The sequence below is a fragment of the Eucalyptus grandis genome, chromosome 2 (genome assembly GCF_016545825.1).
Source record: "Eucalyptus grandis isolate ANBG69807.140 chromosome 2, ASM1654582v1, whole genome shotgun sequence".
Lineage (NCBI taxonomy): Eukaryota > Viridiplantae > Streptophyta > Magnoliopsida > Myrtales > Myrtaceae > Eucalyptus > Eucalyptus grandis.
The window spans coordinates 37,016,258-37,040,131 of NC_052613.1; the positions used below are offsets into that span (position 1 = coordinate 37,016,258).

At 38.4% G+C, this 23,874-nt stretch overlaps 2 protein-coding genes across 4 annotated transcripts; both read left to right on the forward strand.

Moving 5' to 3' along the window:
- The first annotated feature begins 2,211 nt into the window (after positions 1-2,211).
- LOC104432544 (serine/threonine protein phosphatase 2A regulatory subunit B''beta) lies at positions 2,212-13,824 on the forward strand. 2 transcript variants are annotated; one of them, XM_010045000.3, is made up of 13 exons: positions 2,212-2,897; positions 5,824-6,066; positions 6,169-6,274; positions 6,367-6,466; positions 8,019-8,124; positions 8,294-8,384; positions 10,131-10,272; positions 10,604-10,751; positions 10,851-10,960; positions 11,436-11,592; positions 11,910-12,035; positions 12,152-12,302; positions 13,207-13,824. In XM_010045000.3, exons 1-12 carry the CDS (start codon positions 2,745-2,747, stop codon positions 12,290-12,292), a joined length of 1,623 nt encoding a protein of 540 aa, XP_010043302.2. In that variant the 5' UTR covers positions 2,212-2,744; the 3' UTR covers positions 12,293-12,302; positions 13,207-13,824. The 2 variants fall into 2 exon arrangements, with proteins under 2 accessions (XP_010043302.2, XP_039162479.1); XM_039306545.1 differs by lacking the exons at positions 2,212-2,897; positions 5,824-6,066; positions 6,169-6,274; positions 6,367-6,466 and adding an exon at positions 7,227-7,247.
- Positions 13,825-15,585: 1,761 nt separating this feature from the next.
- On the forward strand, positions 15,586-23,039 carry LOC104432545 (diphthine--ammonia ligase). 2 transcript variants are annotated; one of them, XM_039307409.1, is made up of 12 exons: positions 15,586-15,924; positions 16,090-16,161; positions 16,729-16,808; positions 17,436-17,661; positions 17,746-17,778; positions 18,536-18,618; positions 18,718-18,790; positions 19,307-19,646; positions 19,794-20,125; positions 20,408-20,745; positions 21,674-22,019; positions 22,532-23,039. In XM_039307409.1, the coding sequence occupies exons 1-12, from the start codon at positions 15,847-15,849 to the stop codon at positions 22,724-22,726; spliced, it is 2,196 nt and encodes a 731-aa protein (XP_039163343.1). In that variant the 5' UTR covers positions 15,586-15,846; the 3' UTR covers positions 22,727-23,039. The 2 variants fall into 2 exon arrangements, with proteins under 2 accessions (XP_039163343.1, XP_039163344.1); XM_039307410.1 differs by having other exon boundaries at positions 15,855-15,924; positions 17,432-17,661.
- The last annotated feature ends 835 nt before the right edge of the window (positions 23,040-23,874 follow it).

Genomic DNA, 23,874 nt, shown 5'->3' on the forward strand with positions numbered 1-23,874 from the left:
ACCTAGAATTGTGCGGATGTGCGACTTGCGTCGGCTTCAAACTTGTGACCATTGAAACCGGGGCTTTGAATCAAGTCGTACAAATCAATGCCATCAATAGTGTACTTGAGTTGTGGGACTCGATAAAGTGGCTGATCGTTCGTAGACGGGACTCGGGCTTAAAGCCTGCGCAAATTGGATGCTGAAGCAATCTCGCTTTCTGGACTCGTATTTGGTCATTGTAAATGGTTTGCCCCATTTTCTAAATGCCCATGTCATAAATATAGGTGGCGAATGAGTCAGGGATTAAGGTAAGTTGTGAATAAAACAATTTAAATCAATGCATCTGATTACCCACCCACTTCTTACTGTAAAATTATTTGTGTAATCCAGGCTTCTCGTCAAAAAAAAAAAAAAAAAAAAAAAAATCTACGCAAGGCTTAACTCGCTTCTCGTAATCCAATGTACTCGAAATGACGAACTGGGATTTAACAAAAACGAAAAATAGTGCATCTTGGGTCGAGCTCTTTTTCATCGACTCTCGAAAAAGTGGGGCAGAAAAACGAGATCCAGCCCAGCTCGGTTCAACTCCCAATGCATTCAGCCGAGGCTGACGCCGGTCGCACTCGAGTCTCGGCCCGAAGCTCTTTTTATTTAACATCCACATCCTTTTTCAACTCGTGACGAGCTTGATGCCACTTCAAAATCTCCATTAAAACGTGTTGGCATTCAAAATCTCCATTAAAACGTGTTTCGCAGGCCGCAGCTTCGACGATGCATAACTTTTAGAGTTAACATTATGAAAAATTCAATGTATCTATGATATCATGAAAAATTCAATGAATCTATGATAATTTTTTTTTTCAAATTAATTTTTTGCCTCCTAAAACTCCCAACAAATCTACCTAAATTAATTTTTTACCGTAAAAAATCCTCAAATTAGTATACTTATTATGAATTTATAATCTATTAATTTTCATTAAATTGAATTAACACTATGAAAAACTACAAATCGGTAATCGGGACGTAAAGCTCCAACAAATATATCCATCAACTACCACGTATTATCTCATCCAGTTCAATAATTTGACAATAAAATTTAATATAAATTAATGGAAGATCAATTTCTCATAGATATATCGATCTGATTTTTAGTGGTCAAAAATATTAATTTATCATGAATTGTCCTTTGACTTCTAAAATCTTTAGCCCTCGCCACACTAAGGGCGCACATGACAAAATTCTTGGAATAGAAATCAATTCCTATTCCATGGATTAGTTTCTAAGCAAAGAAACGCGCTTGATAACGATTCAAAATTTCTATTTCTAGAATAAAAATTCGTTTGGTCAAAAAATAAAATTTATATTTCTAGGAGCGGTGACGTCTGGCGTCTGACATTCGGAGTTCAACATCTAGCGGTCGGTAGTCGGCATCTTGCATCCAACGTCCGGAGTTTGATGTTCGGCATTTGGCGTCTGACTAGCCGATGATCGGCGACTGGCGTTCGACTAGCCGATGACCAGTGGCCGGTGGCCAACGGCTGAAGTTCGGTGGACGATGATGGGCGGTTGACATCCAACGGCGATGGCAAGCAACAAGAGGTTGGCGAACGTCCGATGGTCGACGATGGGCCTCTAACGTCCAACAATTGGCGATGAGTGCCCAACAACTGACAGGCATCAAACAGTCGGCGATCGGCGGCTGGAGTCCAGTGGTCGGCGATTGGCGACGAGCGACCATCTAGCAGTGACGAGTGGTGGGCGTCTAACATCCCATGGGTAGCTGGTGGGCAATGGGTGATAACAAGAGTGATTGATGAGTCCGGCGTCTCACGTGCCGCTAGTGGGCGATTGGTGATAACAAGAGTGAACGATGAGAAGAATTTTAATTTCTCTATTCAAAAATTAAAAAAAAAAAAAACAAAAATTTTAACTTCGATTTCTACTCCAAATCTATTTCTAAAATGGAAATTTATTTCAGAAATAGAAAAATTAAATTACTTTACCAAATAAGTTTTTATTCTGAACTAGAAACAGAAAAACAAATAAATCGAGAAATAGAGATGTTATTATGTGCACCCTAAGGCGGTCGTGGGTCCGGTCCAACTTGCCCTTCCCCGGGGGTGGCGCACACCTCATGCACGCGCATATGATGGGCACGTGGCCAAGCACGTGCAAACGCGCCTTCTTCTTCTTCAACCGATATCTCTCTCTCTCCATAATCAGCTTGCTCCCTAATTTTTAACACCTCCCGAAAAAAAGCATTTCTTCCCCCAATTCGATCTCGCGAGCCTGCAACTCCGTCATCGATCCCTAAATAAACAATCCCCCCCCCTCCCTCTCTCTCTTTCTCTCTCTCTCTCTAGAGCTCGCTCTCGCTTCGGCCCGTCGTCGTCCTCGTCGTCGTCTTCTCCAATCGCCTCCTCCTCCTCCTCCTCCTCCTCCGCTCCACGCCGAAGGAGAGAAAGAGAGAGAGAGAGGGAGAAAGGGAGAGAGCGGGAAGCGCGAGAGCTGTCGCGCCCATCCCGGCCGCTCGTTTCCGCGGAAGATCTGGCGCTCGGCCCGATCCTCGCGTATCGAGCTCTCGCGATTCGGGAGCCGGCTCTTCTCCCGAGCTCTCGGAGCTGAATCTGCACCTTGCTCCCGTCGATCTCCGTCTCCCTCCCTCCCTCCCTTCCCGCGCGAGGATTCGCGCCGCTTCGATTGGCGCTGGGGTTTTTTGGATGAGAGATTGTTGAGGGGCCGGAGAGACGAGACGAGAGACGATGAGCATGGAGATCGCCGTAGGCGAGGTGGCGTCCCTGGAGACCGACCTGCTGCAGCTCAATGAGGTGTCCCCGCTGGCTCTGAAATCGAACTCCGATTTCGTCGAGAAGATCTTCCACCAGTGGCTCTCGCTTCCCGACAGCAACCGGCTGGTAACTTATCGCCGCCTCCCCCCTCCGCCCCCGCGGAAGAACTGAACCGAAATCTCTGCGTTTTAATTTGCCGGTTGATATGCATTGCGAGTGTGCCTACGTATCTGACTGCTGTGTTAATTTACGTGTGCATTTTAGCTGGTGGTGATTATGCATTACTTCGTTGAGATACATGTCGGTTGTAGTTTCTTGTTAGGGATTCTGGTTGGTTAATGGGCATGTTCCAGCTCAGAAATCACCTGTATTTGATCGCATTGACGAGAGAAGATTTTTTTATTTTATTTCAAGCTTCACCCTTTTATGCTGAGTTTCATATTTTAGTCAGACATTTATAGAAAAGTTGGTTTAAAACTTGGAGAAGCTGTCTTGGACCTTGTTTTTTCAAGTTTCGGATGATTATGGATGGGGAGTCTTATGGTGAATGTGTGTTAGAATTATGATGATGGTTCCTTTATGTGTTGGTTTAGGATAAGCAAATGGTGGATAAGATTTAATCATTTCCTAAATTTCCGGTTAGAGCACAAATATTTTTTGTGCAATTCGAAATTTGGAGTCTTTTGGTTATGGATAAGAAATGCCATGTGTATAAGCTCTAAACTAAAAGTTACAGTTTGGGAATTGGAAACTTGTGTGAGACGTTCTCTCTTTGCAAAAGATGGTGTCATCATTCAGTGATTTGAATTTGACTCTCAAAGAACAAAGAACTGATTAGGCATTGTGCATCATTTGATGGTGAGTTTCTATTCAAGTCATGCACTTACTAGAAAATTGGTCAGAAACTAGGAGGTGTTTTTGGGTACTGATTGATGGGTTTCCAAATGATTGTGGATTATTTATCTTATGAAAGACGTGTCGGACTTCTAACAGCGGTTTCTCTTTGCCTTAACCCTAAAGACAAGCAAGATTGAGGTTAAAGTTGCCTGAAGGGATCTAATAACTTCAAAAGATGGTTAGTATCCAATTGCTAGTATGGGACTCAAAAATTGGGGTTTAATAGGAATTACCCTATACCATGATTGTGAGCTTTATGCTTAAAAAGCTACAGCTAGGGAATTGAAACATTATGAGGAATCTTTCTTCTGGAAAACTGATTTAGTCTTCGTTGAGTAGATGCAAGGTTGATTCTCGAAGAAGAATGAACTGATATGAGAATTACGAATTATTTTGTGGCAAGTTTCTTGTCAAGTCATGCTTTTATTGAAAAGGTGGATCAATACTTTTGGAAAGTGTCTTAGACTATTGATTTTTGGATTTCCACATGATAAGGATGAGGAGTATTCTGCAAAACATGTGTTGGAATACAAATACTGGGTTTGTTCATACCTTATTCCAAACACATGCTTGGTTGACATTAAAGTTGCTGAACATAATCTAATTACTTTCCAAAGTCACTGCTATCTACCAAAAGTGTGCGATTATAATTTGTCTGATAAAGTCTAAAATGAAGGATGGTCCTATATTTTAATTAATCAATTGGGCAAGACAGCTTGGTGAGGCTGAAAAACTCAGGCCAGATGCATTAAACCGTCAGGATTGATGTGTTTTTCCAATGATTCTTCCAACTTCTGAAGGATACTTTGCCTTGCTCATCTTCACTCCTCTTTGCTAGAGTCTAAGTGAATGATGGAACATGGATTTGCCATACATCGTAAGTATTTCTAATGATAATCAAATAATGAGTCATGACGTTGTTGGTCTGATCCCTTCTGTATATGAAAAAGGAGACATGAACAAGAATTGTTATTGCAACAAGGATGGAAGGAGGTTATAACTTTAAAAAGAGAAAAAAAAATACATACTTTCGACTTTATTGGTGTACAAGATGTTGATTATAATGAAAATTGTATTCAAAATATTTGGTATGAAAAGAGAACCTCGCCATTAGAGGGAATAATTACTTAAGATGAAAAATCATATCAAAACAAAAGTAATGAATTTTATACCAAGAATGTTCCACTAATTGGTGTATTAAGTGATGTGGCAAATTGCAAATGCCCCTTTGAACATGTGGGTGTTATTAAACATCCTACAAAGTTCTGCGGTATCATTCAGCATACCCTTTCTGTAGATGGGAGTGACATTATCCTTAAAATATTATCCAGTATTTTCAAAACTTCAGAGATTGATACTTTATTTAGTGAGTCGTGCTTCTTTTTTAAAACCTAGCAAATTTTAAGATCACAATTCAATAAATTTATAAATCCAGCAAAATGACACTTCCAGTTGAAAATTGAAATCTATATCTAATAATTATAATTGCCATATGGCATGGAGCCTCAATGATGACAACTCAATTGCTCTGAGGTCAAGTTGCCCTCATAGCTTCTGCAACTTCTATGAGAATTGTCATTTCTTGTGTATGTTTCCCAGATGCTCACTTTGAAAACTTTGTGTCTAGCAGTTCTGTGGCAATTATGAATGCTAAATTCTAGGTCATACTTGGTTCATTGATAGTACAGGACAGCTTGTCTTTGAATCATGTCATACAGAAAAAAGAGGCCCTTACCCAAATTGGTTATTGTGCTAAGCCTTTCAAACACTTTTATGAATTCATGGACCTTAATGTGTGAGGATGCCATATGAATTTTGTGTCATTTTGTTTCATCACATCCATAGTCAATGAAACCTGACGATGTGGGAAGTTCAAGTGGTTTGATTGTGGGATGCCTGAAGAAGTTGCTTTGATTGTGGAAGCTGGTGCTATATGTAGGATGCTTCCTCGGAAATTAGTTGCTGTTTCTGGAAAATTATTAACTTGCTTTTGATTGGACACAAACTGTCATAGTTACTGGCTCTCTGAAATATTAAACTAGAAGGCAATGATTTGCATACATCCGTTCTTGCTTTCGTAATCTTTGATGTTCTTTTAGTAATCTTGGATATGGTGTCCCAAGCTTTTAGAACTTCGCTTTCCCTATGGTTTCAGGTGACATCATTGATAAATGATGCAAAGGCAGGCGCTCCTCTGAATGCTCCTGGGAGCTCTTCAAGCGCCAGTGCTGCTTCAGGAAATTCATTACCTTCCATGTTTCCTGCTGGAAATGCCCCTCCACTTTCCCCTAGGAGTACATCTGGTTCCCCTCGTGTAATGAAACAGAGAGTTGGCCCTTCTAATTTGGGTTCTCCTTTGAAAATTGTTAGCGAGCCAGTTAAAGAATTAATACCACAGGTTTGGGAGATGCTAATTTATTCAGATGTACTCTTTGAGCATGGCTGATGAATTTTCCTTGTATGTCTAAAAGTAAGTTGCTTTTTATGTGGATAATTGCAGTTTTACTTTCAAAATGGCCGACCGCCTCCGAAAGAACTGAAAGAACAATGCATATTGAGAATCAATCAATTTTTTTATGCTCACTCTGATGGTTTGCAGATAAATGGTAAGAATATACTGTTGGCATTCCTGTTATTTTTGCTTGTGTTTTCTCTGCCATCTATAATTCATTGCTCTATCATTTCCTTGGTCTTTCAGACTTCAAATTAGTTACGAGGGAAATTTGCAAGTTGCCATCATTCTTCTCAACGTGTCTTTTCAGAAGGATTGACGTTAATGGCACTGGCTTTATTACAAGGTCTGCATTTTGTCGTCATTTTCTGCCTTTTCCCAAATTAAGTTCTTGCTTCCAGTGGTAATTTGTGATATAGTCAAACCAAAATCTAGTGATTGTGACAGGGCTGCCTTCGCTAACTTTTTCAATTCTGTCTCCTCTATGGTGTGCATAGGCTTCCAGTACTGGATGATCGCCAATCTTTACTGCATGCATTTCCACATTATGGGACTAAGCATACTGGTCAATTTTGGATTTTGGCTCAATCATCATACTAGCTTTTCGACTCTTCTTCTATTTAGAGCACCTATACCGTTCCAGAATCTTTATTTGCTCTCTTCTACAGTTTGCTGTTTCCCAAATGTCCCTGTACACACTTGTCCATGGTATCTAAGTTGACTTTGCTTTGAGAAAGAAGTAGTTATGTCAGCGCAAATCCAAGAATAAGGCACATGGTAGTACTTGTGAATTTCAAATTAATTGCAGTAGTATTTCCTTTCTTACTGTACTGTAATATGATTATCTTTCGGAAAGTTTCCAGACAAAATGACTGACTAGATGATTTATTTTTCGGGAGAAAGGGATGCAGTAGTTGGTGGCTTCAATTTTGGTTCAATGTTTTCTCACTGTAGCGGCTACAAGAAACATTAATTTTCTTTTCCTAAATGAGTGGTCCATGACAATTTTGTTGGGAAAATAAGTTCAGCATTCTCAGGTCAAATCCTCTTCTTTAACAGGGAAAATCATATTATACTTAATTTGTCAGACTAATAACCCACTTGGGGCCCAACTTACCTGAGCCATGGTCAGTAAGTCCTCAAGAATGCTATTTTTATGATGCTGCACTTTTTCTCTTTTAATTAACTTTTCTAGTTGCATGGCCTTTCAAATTGTCCATGGATTTTTTCATCGGTCTTTTTCAGAAGTTGGTTCTTATAATTACGATAGTATTTGAATACCCTTAATTTAGCTACCTAACGCTGCAGTTACTTGAGTGCTCAAAGTATCTTAGTTCATGATGTTTCTGAAGCCGTCAACTTCATTCAAATCTTTGGGACCATGGCTTCTTGGTAACGGGAGGCAATAGTACCCCCTTGATCTTTTGACAATATTATAACCATTCTACTGGTTAACTGTCAGAATCTTACCTTGTTTCATGCGCCCAGGCAGGTTTAGATAGTGAGTCAGCTTGCAAACTAGAGTTGGAGCTACAGGTAGTAAAACTCAAAAAGTTGGATGATTGAGAGTGAGACGTATACACAAATGCATTACCGGCTAATGCTTATGCTATTGCTGTTTATGTTGGTGGAATATCATAAACCTAGCGGTCTACTTGACACCTATTCCATAAGCATGGAGAGGATGTTTAGACTTTCCTTCTTGATTTGCATTCTTCTCCATTGGCAAATATATGTTGGGTGTGAAAAATTGGTTCCCACATGAGCTAGTGATGTATGCTTTTTAGAGGCTATTTGGATTTCAGATTCCCTTTCTTGGCTATTGTTTCAACATTTTCCTTCTTATTAATGTTGTTGCTGTTTGTTGGGCTTATCTTTCCCCTATAATTGACTGATAGGGATGCATTTGCTGATTACTGGATAAATGGGAACATGTTGACACTGGATGTAGCAACTCAAATCTATAAGATTTTGAAGCAACCAAATCTCAAGTATCTCACTCAGGTTTAATATGTTTTCCTTGCTCATGTTTTCTCTGATCCTTCTCCTCTGTAGGTTGTAGTTTTGGAAAAGTTTTTGGGGTTATCTTAGTTTTGCAACTTGTTATTGACTACATTGGTGTATCTATACTGTTTTAGTTTCTGATGTGTTGTGTTTTCCTGCTTTGCCACAGGATGACTTCAAACCTGTGCTTCGAGAGCTTTTGGCTACTCACCCCGGACTGGAGTTTTTGCAGAGCACACCTGAGTTTCAGGAAAGATATGGTTTGTCCCCGATCTGTTGTTGAGATTTTGGTTATCGTGATGTGATTTATTTTCCTTTTGTGCTCCTCAGATTTGTTCATATGCCATTCTAGTTACTTTCAGTGAATATTGTTACTCTATTTAAAATGGAGTTTATATTACATAACATGACGTCCTTTCCTTTATGCTCCTCATTCGCCCATATGCTGTTCTAGATGCTTTCAATGAAAAATGTGGCTTTGTGTAATAAGTAGTTTGTGACTAAAAAATATAGATGGCGTTGTGTTGGGTCTCAATAGGGTACCCAACTTGTCCCGAACCCTAATAGGACTTAAATGTGTCACGGTTTAGGGTTATGGGACAGGCTAGAATTTAGTACAGAACCTTATATGGTTTGGGATTTGTCTTGCCGGTATCACAAAACCCGAAAAGTAAGACCTATGTTATCTTTTATGATTTGTAGAACTTCTGCGAGAATTTGAAATTGAAGTGGTTGCATTATCTACATTTATATGATTGAGGATGTGTAATAAAGATGGTTTGCTGTTTATTTTGTGCTAGACAATGTTTGAAGAAGAATTTAATAACGACAGTGCCTTTGAGAGCCTGTTGATAACCCAAATGGGATGGGTTTGGCATTCCATTTGCAAAACCATATAGTTTATGGGATGGGTTTGCAAAATACTCGAAAGCTAGTGAGAAGGGTTTGGGACTAGGTCAACCATCCCAAGCCTATCCCGCTTCCATCCCTACTAAAAAGGGGGTGCCTGGTGCACATGGCTCCCACTGTATGATTTTGGGGAGTGATTGATGCATACAGCCATACCTGTTTGGTTTCAGAAATCGCTTGCGGTGAAAATGTAAATGAAACTAATTGTCTTTGGTTTCCTATTTTCATGAACATGTGTTTGTTTCATGAAAATGAGAATATTCTGTCTTTGAATAAATTGCAAAACCATGTTTCGATGTGTTTGAGTTTCCTTATTGGTTTAATATCAAGTCACACTGTATTTCAAGTCATCTAGTGAAATATCTAACTATCATTGAAATATGGATATCGATAGAAGCAATTATTTACAAATGATCAATGTTCATAATAAATAAGTAGAGGTCATAAAATATTGTGATGGTCTTTTCTCATGAATTAAACATTTTTTGGTTTGTTTTCATTGCTGAAATAGACAGTACTATTTTACCCTTGTAGTTGGAAGTTTGGCTCACTGAAGGGTTATAATTTCTTGAGGAAATATGTGTCAGGTGTTGTTAACAACCCTTATCAGAACACAAGATCTTTGAATCGTGACTTCATCGCAATGACTTAACAAAATTAAATGTGCCATGGCTGCTATAAAGTCTGATTACATGGAGTGCATTCTGTTTCCATTATTCATAAAGAAAAATTTGTTCTGTTTCTGACACTTATAAAGTAAATTTCACAATTAGTGATAATGTAGATACTAACTATACTGAGGACTTACTTACCAAAAAAAAAAAAAAAAAAAAAAAACTATACTGAGGACTTTTTGATTAAATTATTTCCACAGCAGCAATTTTTAATGACATTTAATATTTCTATCTTGGTTTATATTTGCCGGTTTAAAAAGTTTCACCCGGTAGTTATGGGAGCATTGTATCTGATAGCCTAGCCTTCGTAGTTTTTCCTGCTTGTTGCTTCAGCTCAACTCTCATTCATGTCTGTTAGACTGTAATATTTTGTTTTTTCTCCCTTCTCTGTTTATTTAACATGACTTTCTTTACCATGCCCAGCTGAAACAGTGATATACAGAATATTTTACTACATAAATAGATCTGGAAATGGCAACCTGACTCTCAGGGAGTTGAAACGTGGGAACTTGATTGATGCAATGTTACATGCAGATGAAGAAGAAGATATAAATAAAGTCTTGAGGTAAAAGAACGTATGATGATGTTTTCTCTTAGATTATTTCATTAGGCATCTCTGTCCTTCCAAAGTTTTCTCATTGGGGCTTGTCCATCCATTTCTTCATAGGCAGATTTGTGTAATATACATCACTAAAAACCACTGAGAGTTATAATCTCTCTGTGAGATCGGTTCATGCATAATCTGTTTCTTCTGCATTGGTCTCTAAAAGTAGCTATTTGATGGATTATGTTTGTAGTTGGCAAAGTAATGATGCTGCCAGCGTAATCTTTTGAGGTGTTTGCTTTTATAACTGTGCTCTCTGCTTGCACCATTGATACTTTAATTCCTAATGCAGGTATTTCTCTTATGAACATTTTTACGTCATATACTGCAAGTTCTGGGAACTGGATACAGATCATGATTTCTTGATAGACAAGGAGAACCTTATCCGATATGGCAATCATGCACTTACCTACCGAATTGTAGATAGAATATTTTCTCAGGTTCGTGTCTGCTGGATGTAATTACTTGATCCAGATTCCTGCTATAATGGACATCTTGGTGCTTATGGAAATTGTCTCTTTTCTCCTGAATGATCTCAGGTCCCGAAAAAGTTCACCAGCAAAGTTGAAGGGAAGATGGGTTATGAAGATTTCGTTTACTTCATACTGGCTGAGGAGGATAAATCTTCCGAGCCTAGTCTTGAATACTGGTACATTTGAAATCCTGATACTGTAAACCCATATAGGCATTGCTGTGTCATGAATCTTGAGGTCTTTGAATAACATGTCCAGTTTTGCAACTCTTATTTCGATAAGGTAGAAATGAAATTGTGAAGTTCTCTAATTTTTTCAGTAAGTGTATTTTTCTTTTAGCAATTCATCTAAAGGCTGAAAACAAAGGAGGTGTTTTGTTCCATGATAAGAACTCTTCTCTATGTGCGCAGGTGTATGTGTGTGTATGGGGTGAGTGTGAGGGGGCACGTTTAGGGGTGAGAGAGAGTGTGTAGGCATTTTGTATATGGTGCTTTGGTTTATCTGACCAGTTTGAAAATCTTCCAAGTTTTATGTCTAATGCATATATCTGATAATTTGTTTTGCAAAATTTTATAATTGTGTTTTATGCTTTGACATTTTTGTATATGTTTCCACCTTAAATATAACTTGATGTCTTACTTCCTTTCTCAGGTTTAAATGCATAGATTTGGATGGAAATGGAATTTTGACCCGAAATGAATTGCAATATTTCTATGAGGAGCAATTGCATCGTATGGAGTGCATGGCTCAAGAGCCTGTGCTCTTTGAGGATATTTTGTGTCAGATAATTGACATGATTGGGCCAGAGGTTTGCTCTGTCTTTCTTCAGAGCTATATTGTACATGGGATTTATGTTCTGCAATGGATGAGGAGAATGTTTAAGAATACCGCAAATGTCCTTTCATCTATCTTTTCCCTTAATTACACATTACTTGTATAAGTGCATATTTTAGAGTACATTCCTCCTATATACTGATTTATTTATGTAGTTAAGGCCCTTAGAGTATTTTTCCAGGGAATTAGTTTCTAAATTGCTTGGATCTAGCGAATTTGACCACATTAAAGTGGTACTTCTTTAGTGGTTATCTATTACTTATCTAACGGTTTAAAAGCCCTTGCTTGCAGAATGAAAGTTATATCACATTGAATGATCTGAAAGGCTGCAAACTTTCGGGAAGTGTTTTCAATATTCTTTTCAACCTCAATAAATTTATGGCTTTTGAGACCCGTGATCCATTTCTCATTCGTCAGGTAGGAATTTTCCATATCATATTTTAAAAACTTCTACTTTTTCATGGGACAGGAATGATTGGTTAATTGACATGGTTGCAAGCTTTATACTGGCTTGATATTTCTACTTGAAATAGGAAAGGGAGAATCCAACCTTGACAGAGTGGGATCGCTTCGCCCATAGGGAATATATTAGGCTTTCAATGGAAGAAGATGTTGAAGATGCCTCTAATGGAAGTGCAGAAGTATGGGATGAGTCCCTTGAGGCTCCATTCTAAGAGTGATCGGGTAAGATAGTTATGATGAACTTATATGCCCAACCTTATCCAGGCTTGAGGATAAATGAATTGAGTGATGTGCATGTCTTAGTGAGAAACACTGTTAGCCAATTGAAAAAAAAAAAAAGGAAAAAAAGAAGAAGAAGACCCTGGTCGCAGAAAAAGCTTTCCCTTTTACACTTGATATGAGTAGCTGGTGTCCTTTCTTATTTTTATTGGCTATATCTTTCTTTCTATATTAAAAAAAGTCATTAATTTGTTTTTGGGAAAAGCCCACAAAAACACCTAAACTGTTTTTGCAACACCAAAAGCCCAAACTTGTATTTGTGTAACATATTTATCCCAAATGTTTTTTTTTTTTTTTTTTTTTTGGATACCAAAAGTCTCAAACTTTTTTCTTGGACATAAATTTTTTGGGTAAATGTGTTATATGAATATAAGTTTTGGGGTTTTTGGTGTTACAAGAAGAAGTTTGGATGGATGTGTCACAATGGGCATAGTTTAGGGTTTTTGGCGGCTTTTACCCCCCTTTTTATTTTTTATTTTTATATATATCAAAGGTGGCTATATAACTCCATGAATTGCCCATCCATAAATTTATTAATGGTTGAGAAGACTTGCTTAAAACCTATGACTATTTTTGGAGATAACCTGATATTCACTTTCCTCCCAATATTTCAGTCCACTATTAGTTGGAGAGGCTGCTGCAGCAAGTGCTCTTTTTTGTATCATATTTTCTAATATTTTAGATTTCTTTTTCTTCTTAGCACACTAAGATGACTAGTGTAACAGATGATTATAAGTAGGATGTTCAGGTCTTGGTTGAAAAATGTTGTAGCATCTGCTCTGCCATGTTTAATAAAAGATTTCATTTGCGCATTTGCAAGTACTCTAATGATCTTATTTTATGGCAGGTTTTAAGAAAGAGAAAAAAATCATCATCGAGAACAGGCAAAGGAGCAAGAGAGCCAACCTGGAATGAATTACCCAATGGATTGTCAGCCACCTATAAACTTGTCGAGTGGAGGAACTTCCACAGATGGTCAAGTTGGCCTGCCACAGGGCAGAGGCTTCTCTAGGAAATTGGACATGGACTGATATTTGGACTTTCGGCGATAATACCAAGTACCAAATTTAACATTTCTGTGGAGGAAATCTCGGCCTAAACTACACTCAATTGAAGTCCAACTCGAAGCATTGACGCCATTGGTGATCTTCTTGCCAGTTTCTGAGATATTTGTTTCTCTAGCATAAGTGGTTGGTGCTTCTCTTAATAACTTACGTTTTGAACATCAGTTTGGTGGTTCTTCTAGTACTCGAAACTGGTACAATCATTTGGCAAGGTTGGGGAGGTAGGCAAATTCTTTCCGTTTTCATTCCATTTTCGTTGGTAGTTTGTTCGAATAATGGTTATTTATGAATGGGTTTTGGTTAGTTTATTAGAAAGCAATCACCATAAAGCCATATAGCGATACTAGATAAATGTTTTGACTGCTGACTTTATGATCTGAAGGCATATGTTCTCTTCTTTCTTTTTGGCTGGATGCTTGCCTCTTTCTTTGCCGGTGCTTTTCGACTATGACTTTGTATTATGTTTTTTTTTTTTCCTGATCAGATGCTTGTTTATCGATAACATGATGTCAGCGACAGCTCATTGTCAGAGAAGTTGGCCACAATAAAGGAATATTATGGTGAAAATGTTATGTCCATATCTCTACATCTAAACCTGTTAGTAAGTTTGCACGACCCTCATTTTCCGCTATCAGTCGGTATTCTTTGTGGCGGTATCAATGGCCACGACCAGTAGGAATTATTTTTATTTTATGCAAATGCCATGGAGATCGATATATTTGTGGATTGTGAACGCTGCATAATATTTGGGCTTGCATGATCTCTAGTCCCTTGTTGGTCTTTGATTAGCAACCCACAAGAGAGTTAAAACAATAAAAGCAGGAGCGACTCTTTCCATCCTCAAGCGAGGGCTAGGGATTCTCATTACTACGGTGTAAATCTGTGACATGAGTATTATCTTCATGAACATTATTAATTCTTTCCACAATTTTCGATATCATGCATCGAAATATATCTTAATAACTACCTGTGATAATTAATTCCACTAGTACCGAGATTCTTGATGAGACTTTTCTCTTAGGTAAAATATTTTACAATCAAAATGATATATGGGTCATGATTTCACGCGTTGCATGAACACTAACTTGATTGTGTAAGTACATGCGAACTAAATCTGGTGGGGGCTTGTAGCCAAGAGTATGTTCAACCCCGGTGCTCAAACAAAATTTGTCGGTTATTGCGAAGATCTGTATGGGCTCTGGCGAATCAATTTCCATTATGATTATTAACGTAACCTCTTGCGACGTGGCCAGAGGTACCGTGGCATTTTGACCGTGAGTGCAGAACACGTTCCTCATGGTCTAGCAAAGCTTCCTCGCCGGTCGCCACGTTCATCCAGAATGATACCACTGGCAACTGCTTTGCTGGGTCGCTGCGAGCGGCCCCATCCTTACTGAGTTTGGCTAGCTCACAAGGAGGCGGCTTCTCAAAGGGTAACTCAAGACCCGGTTCAACGTAAGGCTGGATGGATGGAATGAAAGGACGATAGATTGCACGATTCTCCTCATCTACGTTCGGAAAAGTCGGGTTAGGTTCTCTAGTGGCAATTGCTTGCAAGATGACTGTCAATTCGAGCCACTAACTTGCAACCATTTTTTGTGATGCAATGCGACATATGACATATAATAAGACATCCAAAACGGTGTCCATGCATTTGCAAGCCGACACATGGCATGCTCGGAAAAGCAAAGGGGGAGGGGGGGCCTACAAGATAACTTGGTTTAGCATATTAGATATTGAAAATCCATTCCAATGTGACGTGTCCTGCCATTTCAGATCATCATGAAAGATAAATGGAAAATTCAAAAAAAAAAAAAAATTCAACGGAGGCTTTCATGAGAGGCCATTGAAGCTGCAACTAGTATGGGTTGAGTTTATGGTAACATATAGTATTATATTGAGATGCTTGTGAAAGATCATATACACGAGATTATGAAATTATAATAAAGTATATTTGGGTACGATGTGATACAAACAAAAATTTATATATTTGAGAGAGTTGAATCGTATAAAATTAAATTTAAAAGGTTTTTATGAAATTTTTAATTTATATCAGGAAACATATCCGACGTGACTATTGATTCCAGTTGAATTACAAGATTGAAGTCCGTGAAAAATGACATATATCGAGGTTACGAAATTATGATCAACTACATTTGGCTTTGGTCCAGACAAGGTCGTGTGTAACGGTTGAAAAATCGGGACCAGGTTTAGGAGGTTTTCGAGAAATGTTCAAGATTGGGGGAAAACCCTAAAGCCCCAAAGAGTCGGCGTGGAAGCAGATGAATTCCATTCTATTCATCGTGTCTGTCTGTGCGCGAAGAAAAAACTAAGCTGACAGTCTCTCTCTCTCTCTCTCTCTCTCTTCCTTCTCCCTTTTTTCTGTGCCGACGTCACGCCGAAGAAGGCGGGAGGAGCTCGAGATGAAGGTGGTGGCGCTGGTCAGCGGCGGCAAGGACAGCTGCTACGCCATGATGAAGTGCGTCCAGTATGGCCACCAGGTACTGCTCCCTCTGCGTTGACCCCGTCGTATTGATGAGCTCCTCATTTTTTGCTGTCGTGGTTTGCGTTTTGGATTTTGACCTTTTCGAAGTTCGATTGATGCCTGGTATTACGATGATGATGATGATGGTGGTGGTGATGATCTCCTGACTTTTGGACTTCAGATCGTCGCGCTTGCGAATTTGATGCCGGTCGACGATGCCGTGGATGAGCTCGATAGCTACATGTATCAGACTGTATGTCCCTCTCTCTCTCTCTGTGTCGACGAGCGTTGTTTTGCGAATTTATTTTTGGAATTGTTTTGATGAAGTGATGAGGAATGAGCGAGGGAGTGTGGGATTAGATGAACGGACTCCGAATCGTGAGGGAAACCTTGAATGCACCTCGGATTTTCATTCGCTTGCTCGATGGATCATGCATTTAGTTAATAGTGGGATGCGGCGATGAAAGTTTCTCTGCGTGTCGAGGTGGTTCACGGAGGAGTTCTTGTCTTGTGAATGTGATCGGAGACGGCATTTTATGCTTGCATTTTGCTTAGTAATCTGTGCATTTCTGGCATTTGATTGTATTAATCTCCTAAGGATGTTAATTGTGGACTTCAGATGAGGCATAATGGTAAAGGGAATTGCGTGGAGAATGTTTTATGATAGTAAATATTCTCAGCCTGCTGCTACCTAGTCTTCAGGAATCTGCTGTTTTGACGTCTTTATGATTCATGATATGACTAAAATGCTTCAATTACATCAAGGTTTCGACACTACTGGAGTTTGCTCACTTTAGGCTGTTTACATTGCTGATGTCAGGTTGGGCACCAAATAATAGTCAGCTATGCAAAGTGCATGGGAATTCCATTGTTCAGAAAACGAATACAAGGATCTACAAGGCGAGTTTTTTGCATAGGAATGCTCAGTGGTGGTTTGTAGTAGTAGGAATGTATAAGTGATTTGTGTCATACATGCTCCCAAAGAATGGATGCAAGAGATTTGTGGTTAGATAGAACAATTACTGGCAGCTGGTTTTAGATTTTTGATAGGCCATTTTTTTTTTTTTTTTTCATCTTGTTTAGGTTACAAAAAGAGTTGAGATGAGTAATATAATTCCTTAAAATGACAAAACAACAAGTCAAATGGCTTTTTTCACTGTCCCCCACTTAACCGCAATAATTTGACCTCGAGGGCGAATGATTTTAGGGCCAACCCAAGGCCACAAGGAAGGCCAGTGTCCATTGGCTTCCCTATTTTCCAACACCACTAGTTTACTGAGTTACGCAAAGCATCATCACTAGCTTCATGTTAGTATCTTTAATCATTATGATTGATGCTGTCATTATCCACTTCCCCTAGCGCACATCTTCCATTCCAGTAAAAATTACCTGGCCTGGCCATGTTGCTTTTTCACTCGATGCAAAAGAACCTGTCAATCTGTTGCAGCGAAGAATTTGACTTTTTACTGCAGAGCCATGCCATTTCTTGCATAATTTCTTTTAATTTCAGACTATATGCTCAGACAGGCACCAGAAGCTTAGCTACAAAATGACTCCTGGGGATGAAGTTGAGGATATGTATGAGTTGTTGAAAGAAGTTAAAAAAAAGATACCATCAATTGAGGCGGTATCTTCCGGTGCAATAGCTTCTGATTATCAAAGGCTACGGGTGGAAAGTGTCTGTTCAAGGTTAGGGCTTGTTTCTCTGGCATATTTATGGAAACAGGATCAGTCGATGCTTCTTCAAGAAATGGTAAATTGTTTTATCATTTGATGTGGCATTAGATAGTTGTTTGGTTTATTTTGACTTACAGGATTCATTCTTTTGTTAAATCAGATTGACAATGGAATATTGGCCATCACGGTGAAGGTGAACTTTTTTTTTTTTTTTTTAAATCTGCTGCTGCTGTTTCTTTTTAGAAACGAAGTGCTTCACTTTATGCTTTTTATACAGATTAGTAAAGGTTTTAAGTGAAACTACAAATTCTATAAGTTGATATATTTATTTTGTGAGGTGAAAGTCATGCCTAGAATGAGACTAACGAGGATATGAATTTCTTATGTATAAACTGATGTCAATGTTCTTCCACCATGGAACTTTGCCATTAGTCCTGTTTGCCATTTCATTACAGTGCATTTATTGATCGAAATTTTTATTATGGTTGTTTCAGTATTTGAAAGTAGAATGCTATTTTTTTCTCCTTTATCGTTTTCAAGGCACATCTCTTACCTCAGAATATACTGCTCCTTCCTTCCTTCTTTCTTTCTTCCTTTCTCCTGTCCCTTCTCACTTAGTGAAGAGTCTGTTCACAATGAGCTCTTTTTGTGACATAGTTGCCACTGAAGACAGATGTTGTGCTTTGATATGTTTGAAAACGGTGGTAGTAAAGTTTTAGAGGGTGCAAATTGGGATGAAAGATGAGTTTCAGGTTGGCTAAAAGCCTAAATTCACACAGTTGATGAGTCATTCTAGGTTTATTTGGCATGCCTGTGGATGTACTTGTGTTTTTCTTTAGCTGTCAAGTATGAATTGAGATCAACATAGTAGATTCTTATCCAAAATATATATATGTTACAGTGTTTCTATTAGATGTTATTTTTTCTTCTAAGACAAATGGATGTGACAGGTGGCAGCTATGGGGTTGAATCCTGAAAAGCATTTGGGGAAAGATATCTCTTTCTTGTACTCATACCTCCACAAATTGAAAGAGTATGTAAGGAAGTCTCAATTACAAAGCATGTTGTTATCTTCTTGTTGTGCATCAAATGTGATTTACTGGCATTTTCTTTCACTTTGAACCTCGGCCAGGTTGTATGGAATTAATGTTTGTGGAGAAGGAGGGGAGTACGAAACTTTAACTCTCGATTGTCCACTCTTTGTTGTAAGTTTATTCTTAAACCCATAGTACAGTTCCTCCATTTTTCTGTTCATTGTGATTTCTTCCTTGAATGGAACAAGCTGTTGTTCACAATTTATTTATAGCCCATCCTTTGTAAAGGGATATAGTGTTTAAGAAAAGCAAATTACTAGAATCCAAAACAAAAGGTATATTTCTGATATGCTGGGCTCTATGGTTGTGTTTACTTAGTTTTCTTCAGGAAATGAGTTACTATGTTTTCGGTTTTAGATTCTACTCAAACCTATGTGTGGTTGCTCAAACAAAGGCAGTCTGATGAAAAAATATTACTGATATGCTGGACTCTACAGTTGCTTCTACTTCATTTAATTCAGAAAAAAAGAAACAAGATTGCTGGTTTTAAATTTTAACGACACACGGACTCTCTCTCTCTCTCTCTCTCTCTCTCTCTGTGCTCGTGCTTACACTGTTTTGGATAAGAAAAGTGGTTTTGTCTTGTTCTGTTCAATATTCTAACTATGTGAGGTTATACTTCTTCAGCATGCTCGAATCGTGCTTGAAGAATTTCAGGTTATTCTGCACTCTTCAGATTCTATAGCTCCTGTTGGAATCCTACACCCATTGGCTTTTCATTTGGAAACTAAGGCCGAATCTGTATCTGTTGGTGGTTGTGACAAAATGAATGATCTCCGTCATGAGAATACGGGTTTAGTGTATGAGGTACAAGCTGAGAATTCGGAGGGATGTGTGGATGCTAAGGAATCTGTTGCTGATGTAAATGTTTTGACCAAAGCAGCAGATGATGGACTGCAGATCTCGACTAAGAAAGAGGACCTGGCATTCTCCATTTCTTGCTGGTTGGGAGCTTCAGAATCTTCAGGTAAAGATCGATTTACTTAGTCTGCAGTAATGGTATTTGGTTTTCTCTCCTTTTTTTCCCCTTTTTTGGCTTAGCAGTAACAGTATATTGTTAATCTTCATTTATAAGCAACTCTTTGTGGCTCTTGTTGTTTTCAATAATTGGCAGGTTTGCAGGATGACCTTAAAGGTGTTTTAAGGAAGATCGAAGCAGAACTTTCGGGACATAATTTGGATTGGAGGAATGTTCTCTATGTTCATCTCTACATATCTGATATGAATGAGTTTGCTGTAGCAAATGATACATATGTCAAGTTCATCACACAGGAGAAGTGCCCTTCTGGTGTTCCATCCCGTAGTACAGTTGAGCTTCCTCTGCCTCATGTAGGCCTGGGAAAGGCCTATATTGAAGTTTTAGTCACGAAAAATGAGGAGAAAAGAGTCCTTCATGTACAAAGTATATCATGTTGGGCACCTAGCTGCATTGGACCATACAGCCAGGTAAATCCCTTCGTCGGTTAAGCTTATCAATATAATTTAATCTATGCAATTGGGCATGTGGACTAATTAAATATGGAGTATACTTGCATGGAAGAAATGAAAGCCTCCAGTAATTAGGATAATGATGCACCGTTGGTGATGTCAATCGCTGATGGTGCTTGAGATATTTGTGTACTTGAATTAATTTGTAACTCTATGATTACCTTGGGTTCTTTTCTGGATGCCACTCTCTCCCTTTGCCCCGCTATATTGAAATGATTTTCCTGAGTTTGTTATTTATAGGCAACCTTCCACAAGAATGTGCTATATATGGCTGGGCAACTGGGGCTTTACCCTCCAACAATGACTCTCACCAAAGGAGGTGCTGTAGCTGAGTTAGAGCTAGCACTGCAAAACAGTGAAGCTGTGGCTAAAAGTTTTAATTGTTCAATATCTACCTCCTCTGTTCTGTTAGTCGTGTACTGCTCGGAATCTATTCCCTCATCAGAGAGGGGTAAAATTCAGGACAAGCTGGAGGCATTCCTTAAGCAGATTAGGTCTAGCAGTACGAAAGAAGGAAAGTTGTCTAAGGTGCTCGATCACTTATCTTTGTATGTCCTTGTGCCTGATCTGCCAAAAAGGTAACTGAGTATATTGGTTTATATTTTTTTTTCATCCTCTCCTTTTGGATTCTCTTTCCCTTTTTCACTTTCGAGATTCTTGTATACATTTCCATGGAACTATTTGAGCAATATACTGCACTTCTATAACGGCCTTTGGTAGCAGGACTTAATTTGCTTAGGTTTATTTGAAAAGACAGTCTAGTAACCAAGTTTTCGCGTTGGAAACTGAAAAGTTTTTCTTCCCTTGTGTGATAAAACATGAAAGCAAGTTACCAAATCACCCCTCATTGTTTGTGTGATAGAACGTCCACGGTCAAACTGAGCCTACTGCAGTCGACCTTTCTTAATTGATCCAAGTATGTTTCCCTTGAACAATAAAAAATGCTGTAGTTTAGAACCGGCTGATTTGGTTCACAATACTTGTAACTAGATCATAGTTGCCTGAGAGGGCATCATTTCATCTTATTAAAAAATTGGACCCAATTCATATGAGTGTCGCAGGCACAATGAAATTGTACTTTCTAGCATGGAAGATGTGGAACAGATAGTAAATAGTCCACAAAGGGAAGATTATCCACAACTAAAGGAGTCATGGCATCTTCTTACTTTTCTCTGTTTCTTAGCCAACAAATATAAATGTTTTGATATGCGAAACTTGACTTGTTAGATGTTTTGACTGCTGACTCACAGAACCTGTGAGACAAGAGAAAGGGGAGAGAATTTTTAATTTTTTGTTCTTAATTACAGAGAAGGCAGTATAACCTTATGAGACTATACTTCTCTAACTTGCTGACTTTTACAAATCTCACATGCACTGGCAACTTGCTAATCGAGGTGCAGTTCATGGCATTTTCTGATTTAGCATATTGAAAAGGATTAATTATATAGGTGTCCCATGTCTCCATCTACTTCAAGTGTATATTTAGTTGACTCCACATTGTTGCAGAGCATTGGTAGAAGTGAAGCCATTACTTTATAATGTGGATGATGCAGAAACGATAACTGAAGGCAAGTCTCTTACAAGAACGGGCAATCAGAGTTTTCAGCATGAAGGCTGGCATGATACTTGCATTAACAGATGTATTGTCAATGGGACAATCTGTGCATTAGTAATGTCAGTCACGAATGAGACAGCTGTAAGGTTATGTTCTGAGTTTCTCAGTGCCAATCGGAAAAGTGAAGACATTCAAAATCTTATATCAGAGAGGCAGATGGATAGAATATCAAGATTTTGCGTTTATCTCCTTGATAAAATTCTTGCAGAGAACAGTTTCTTTTGGGAAGAAATTGTGGTAAGTTATTTCTTTCATTTTCTTATACGATTCCCCATCTTTTACTATCGTTCCACATGATATATAGACCATCCACACTTCTCACATTGTGCCTAGTTTCAATCTGATGAACCTTGAGTATTGTCAAGCTACTCATCCTCTTCTAGGAAAGAAAAATCTTATGCTGCTGATTTTTGCATCATTAGAACAGATTTTGTTCAAAATGTCATTTAACAAGTTTCTTTGAGATTCTGAATTATGAATCTCAATTATTTTTTCTGTGATAGTTATTAAAGCAGTTGGATTCTTTATTCTTTATGAAGCGAAGTTTGTATGGGAAAATTGAATCCCGTCCTCCAATTAATCATATATCTCAAGTTTTATGGCCCATTCTTTTGCAATATGCTTCTGCTGCTAATTGTTCTTATCAGTTCCAGTTAGAAGTGAATCTTCTCTAGCGGGCGGCATCTTCATTCTTTACTAACATCTGTTCGTGTCTCTCTCTCTCACAACTCTTTGCCTCTCTTTTGTAGAGCCTAAGGGTCTACTATCCTGTGAGCCTGCACATTCCCCTGGATGCATTATCACTGTTGTTCAAGAATGCCTTAGAAGAACTTGCAGAGATGCATCGGCAACCTATCTTCAACATCATCCCTGTCTTAGGTGCCGGATCATCTACCACCATGGACGATCTGATAACATGTGAACTGTTTGCACAAAGAACATGACTGGCACGAACCTTCCTGTAACTTCATATTTCCAATCTTGGATATTCTTGCTGGTCATATGCTTATTTTCATTGGTCATAGGAAATGACTGTTCAAGAATTTTGGTGTGAACTTGATGATTACGGCTGCATTACAGTGCGCTTATCTACTTACAACTGCAGTTTTTGCAGCCGCAGGTAAACATCACCGTGTTTTGAGAACTGCAGTCAGGAGCTTGAAAACCGCAGCAGTTACGGCCTTTTCGATTACGCTACGTTTCATTATTTCTTAGTTGCTTCTTATTAACACGAAATGATTGGAATTTCAACGATTATGCCTGCCCTGTTTCAGCGAGCTCTTGCTGTGTTGAATTCGCTCTCCAACTAACATGGCTTTGTTCATGTTTTCATGCTTATAAATTTTAGCTCTCGTTTCTTTCGGCCAAATTGGGCGGGGGTGGAGCTCTATACATCTAAGCCTAGTTACCAAGATAAATACTCTCAAGAGCAAGATCTCAAGAGATATGATAAAACCATCAAAAAAATGCTTGCAAACTTCCAGCTTCATTTGTAACAAAAAAGGAAAAAGAAAAAAAAGGTCATTTTGCCAAAAATTACTTTCGGACAAAAAAAAGTTAGAACCACTTGATACACCACATTGAAAAACATAATAAGTGCCTGGTTTGGATTTTGGTTTCCCCCATTTGATCTCAAGGCTCCTTCGATTCATGGAAAAATTTAACATTTCCAAAAAATGTTTTTAAGAAGTTATGCTCCAGAAAAATGGCAATATTTGTCTTAATTTGGTTGAAATTTGAATATGAACTAGAATTTTTTTTTTTTTCCACTTGAAAAAGGAAACATCATTTTTTATTCTTAAAATGATATGCACCATTCTTGTAATACAAGAGAGCTAGAATCAGTTAGACTCATTGTGTTGGCTTTTTAGGGCATGATCTAGGGACCTTTTGATGGAGTTGTGGAGTCTAATAAAAATAAATAAAATAATATTCAAGTGCATAACTTTTACTGCTAATGGGATATATGTAATTTTCATGCTAAAGTAGAGAATAAAATTTTTACTGTTCATAATGACATAGATGTAACTTTCATCATAACTACATATGCTTAAATTCTTGCAGTATATATTAGAAGAATATCTTTTGTAGT

What these genes read in the sequence shown, in the direction of transcription:
- LOC104432544 (XM_010045000.3), top strand. Translation starts at nt 2,745, where the DNA reads ATGAGCATGGAGATCGCCGTAGGCGAGGTGGCGTCCCTGGAGACCGAC. An exon ending in TGAGTTTCAGGAAAGATATG is followed by an intron (nt 8,385 to 10,130) that starts GTTTGTCCCCGA and finishes TACCATGCCCAG; the next exon opens with CTGAAACAGTGATATACAGA. An exon ending in TTGACATGATTGGGCCAGAG is followed by an intron (nt 11,593 to 11,909) that starts GTTTGCTCTGTC and finishes CCTTGCTTGCAG; the next exon opens with AATGAAAGTTATATCACATT.
- LOC104432545 (XM_039307409.1), top strand. Translation starts at nt 15,847, where the DNA reads ATGAAGGTGGTGGCGCTGGTCAGCGGCGGCAAGGACAGCTGCTACGCC. An exon ending in TATTGGCCATCACGGTGAAG is followed by an intron (nt 17,779 to 18,535) that starts GTGAACTTTTTT and finishes TGGATGTGACAG; the next exon opens with GTGGCAGCTATGGGGTTGAA. An exon ending in GGGAGCTTCAGAATCTTCAG is followed by an intron (nt 19,647 to 19,793) that starts GTAAAGATCGAT and finishes AATAATTGGCAG; the next exon opens with GTTTGCAGGATGACCTTAAA.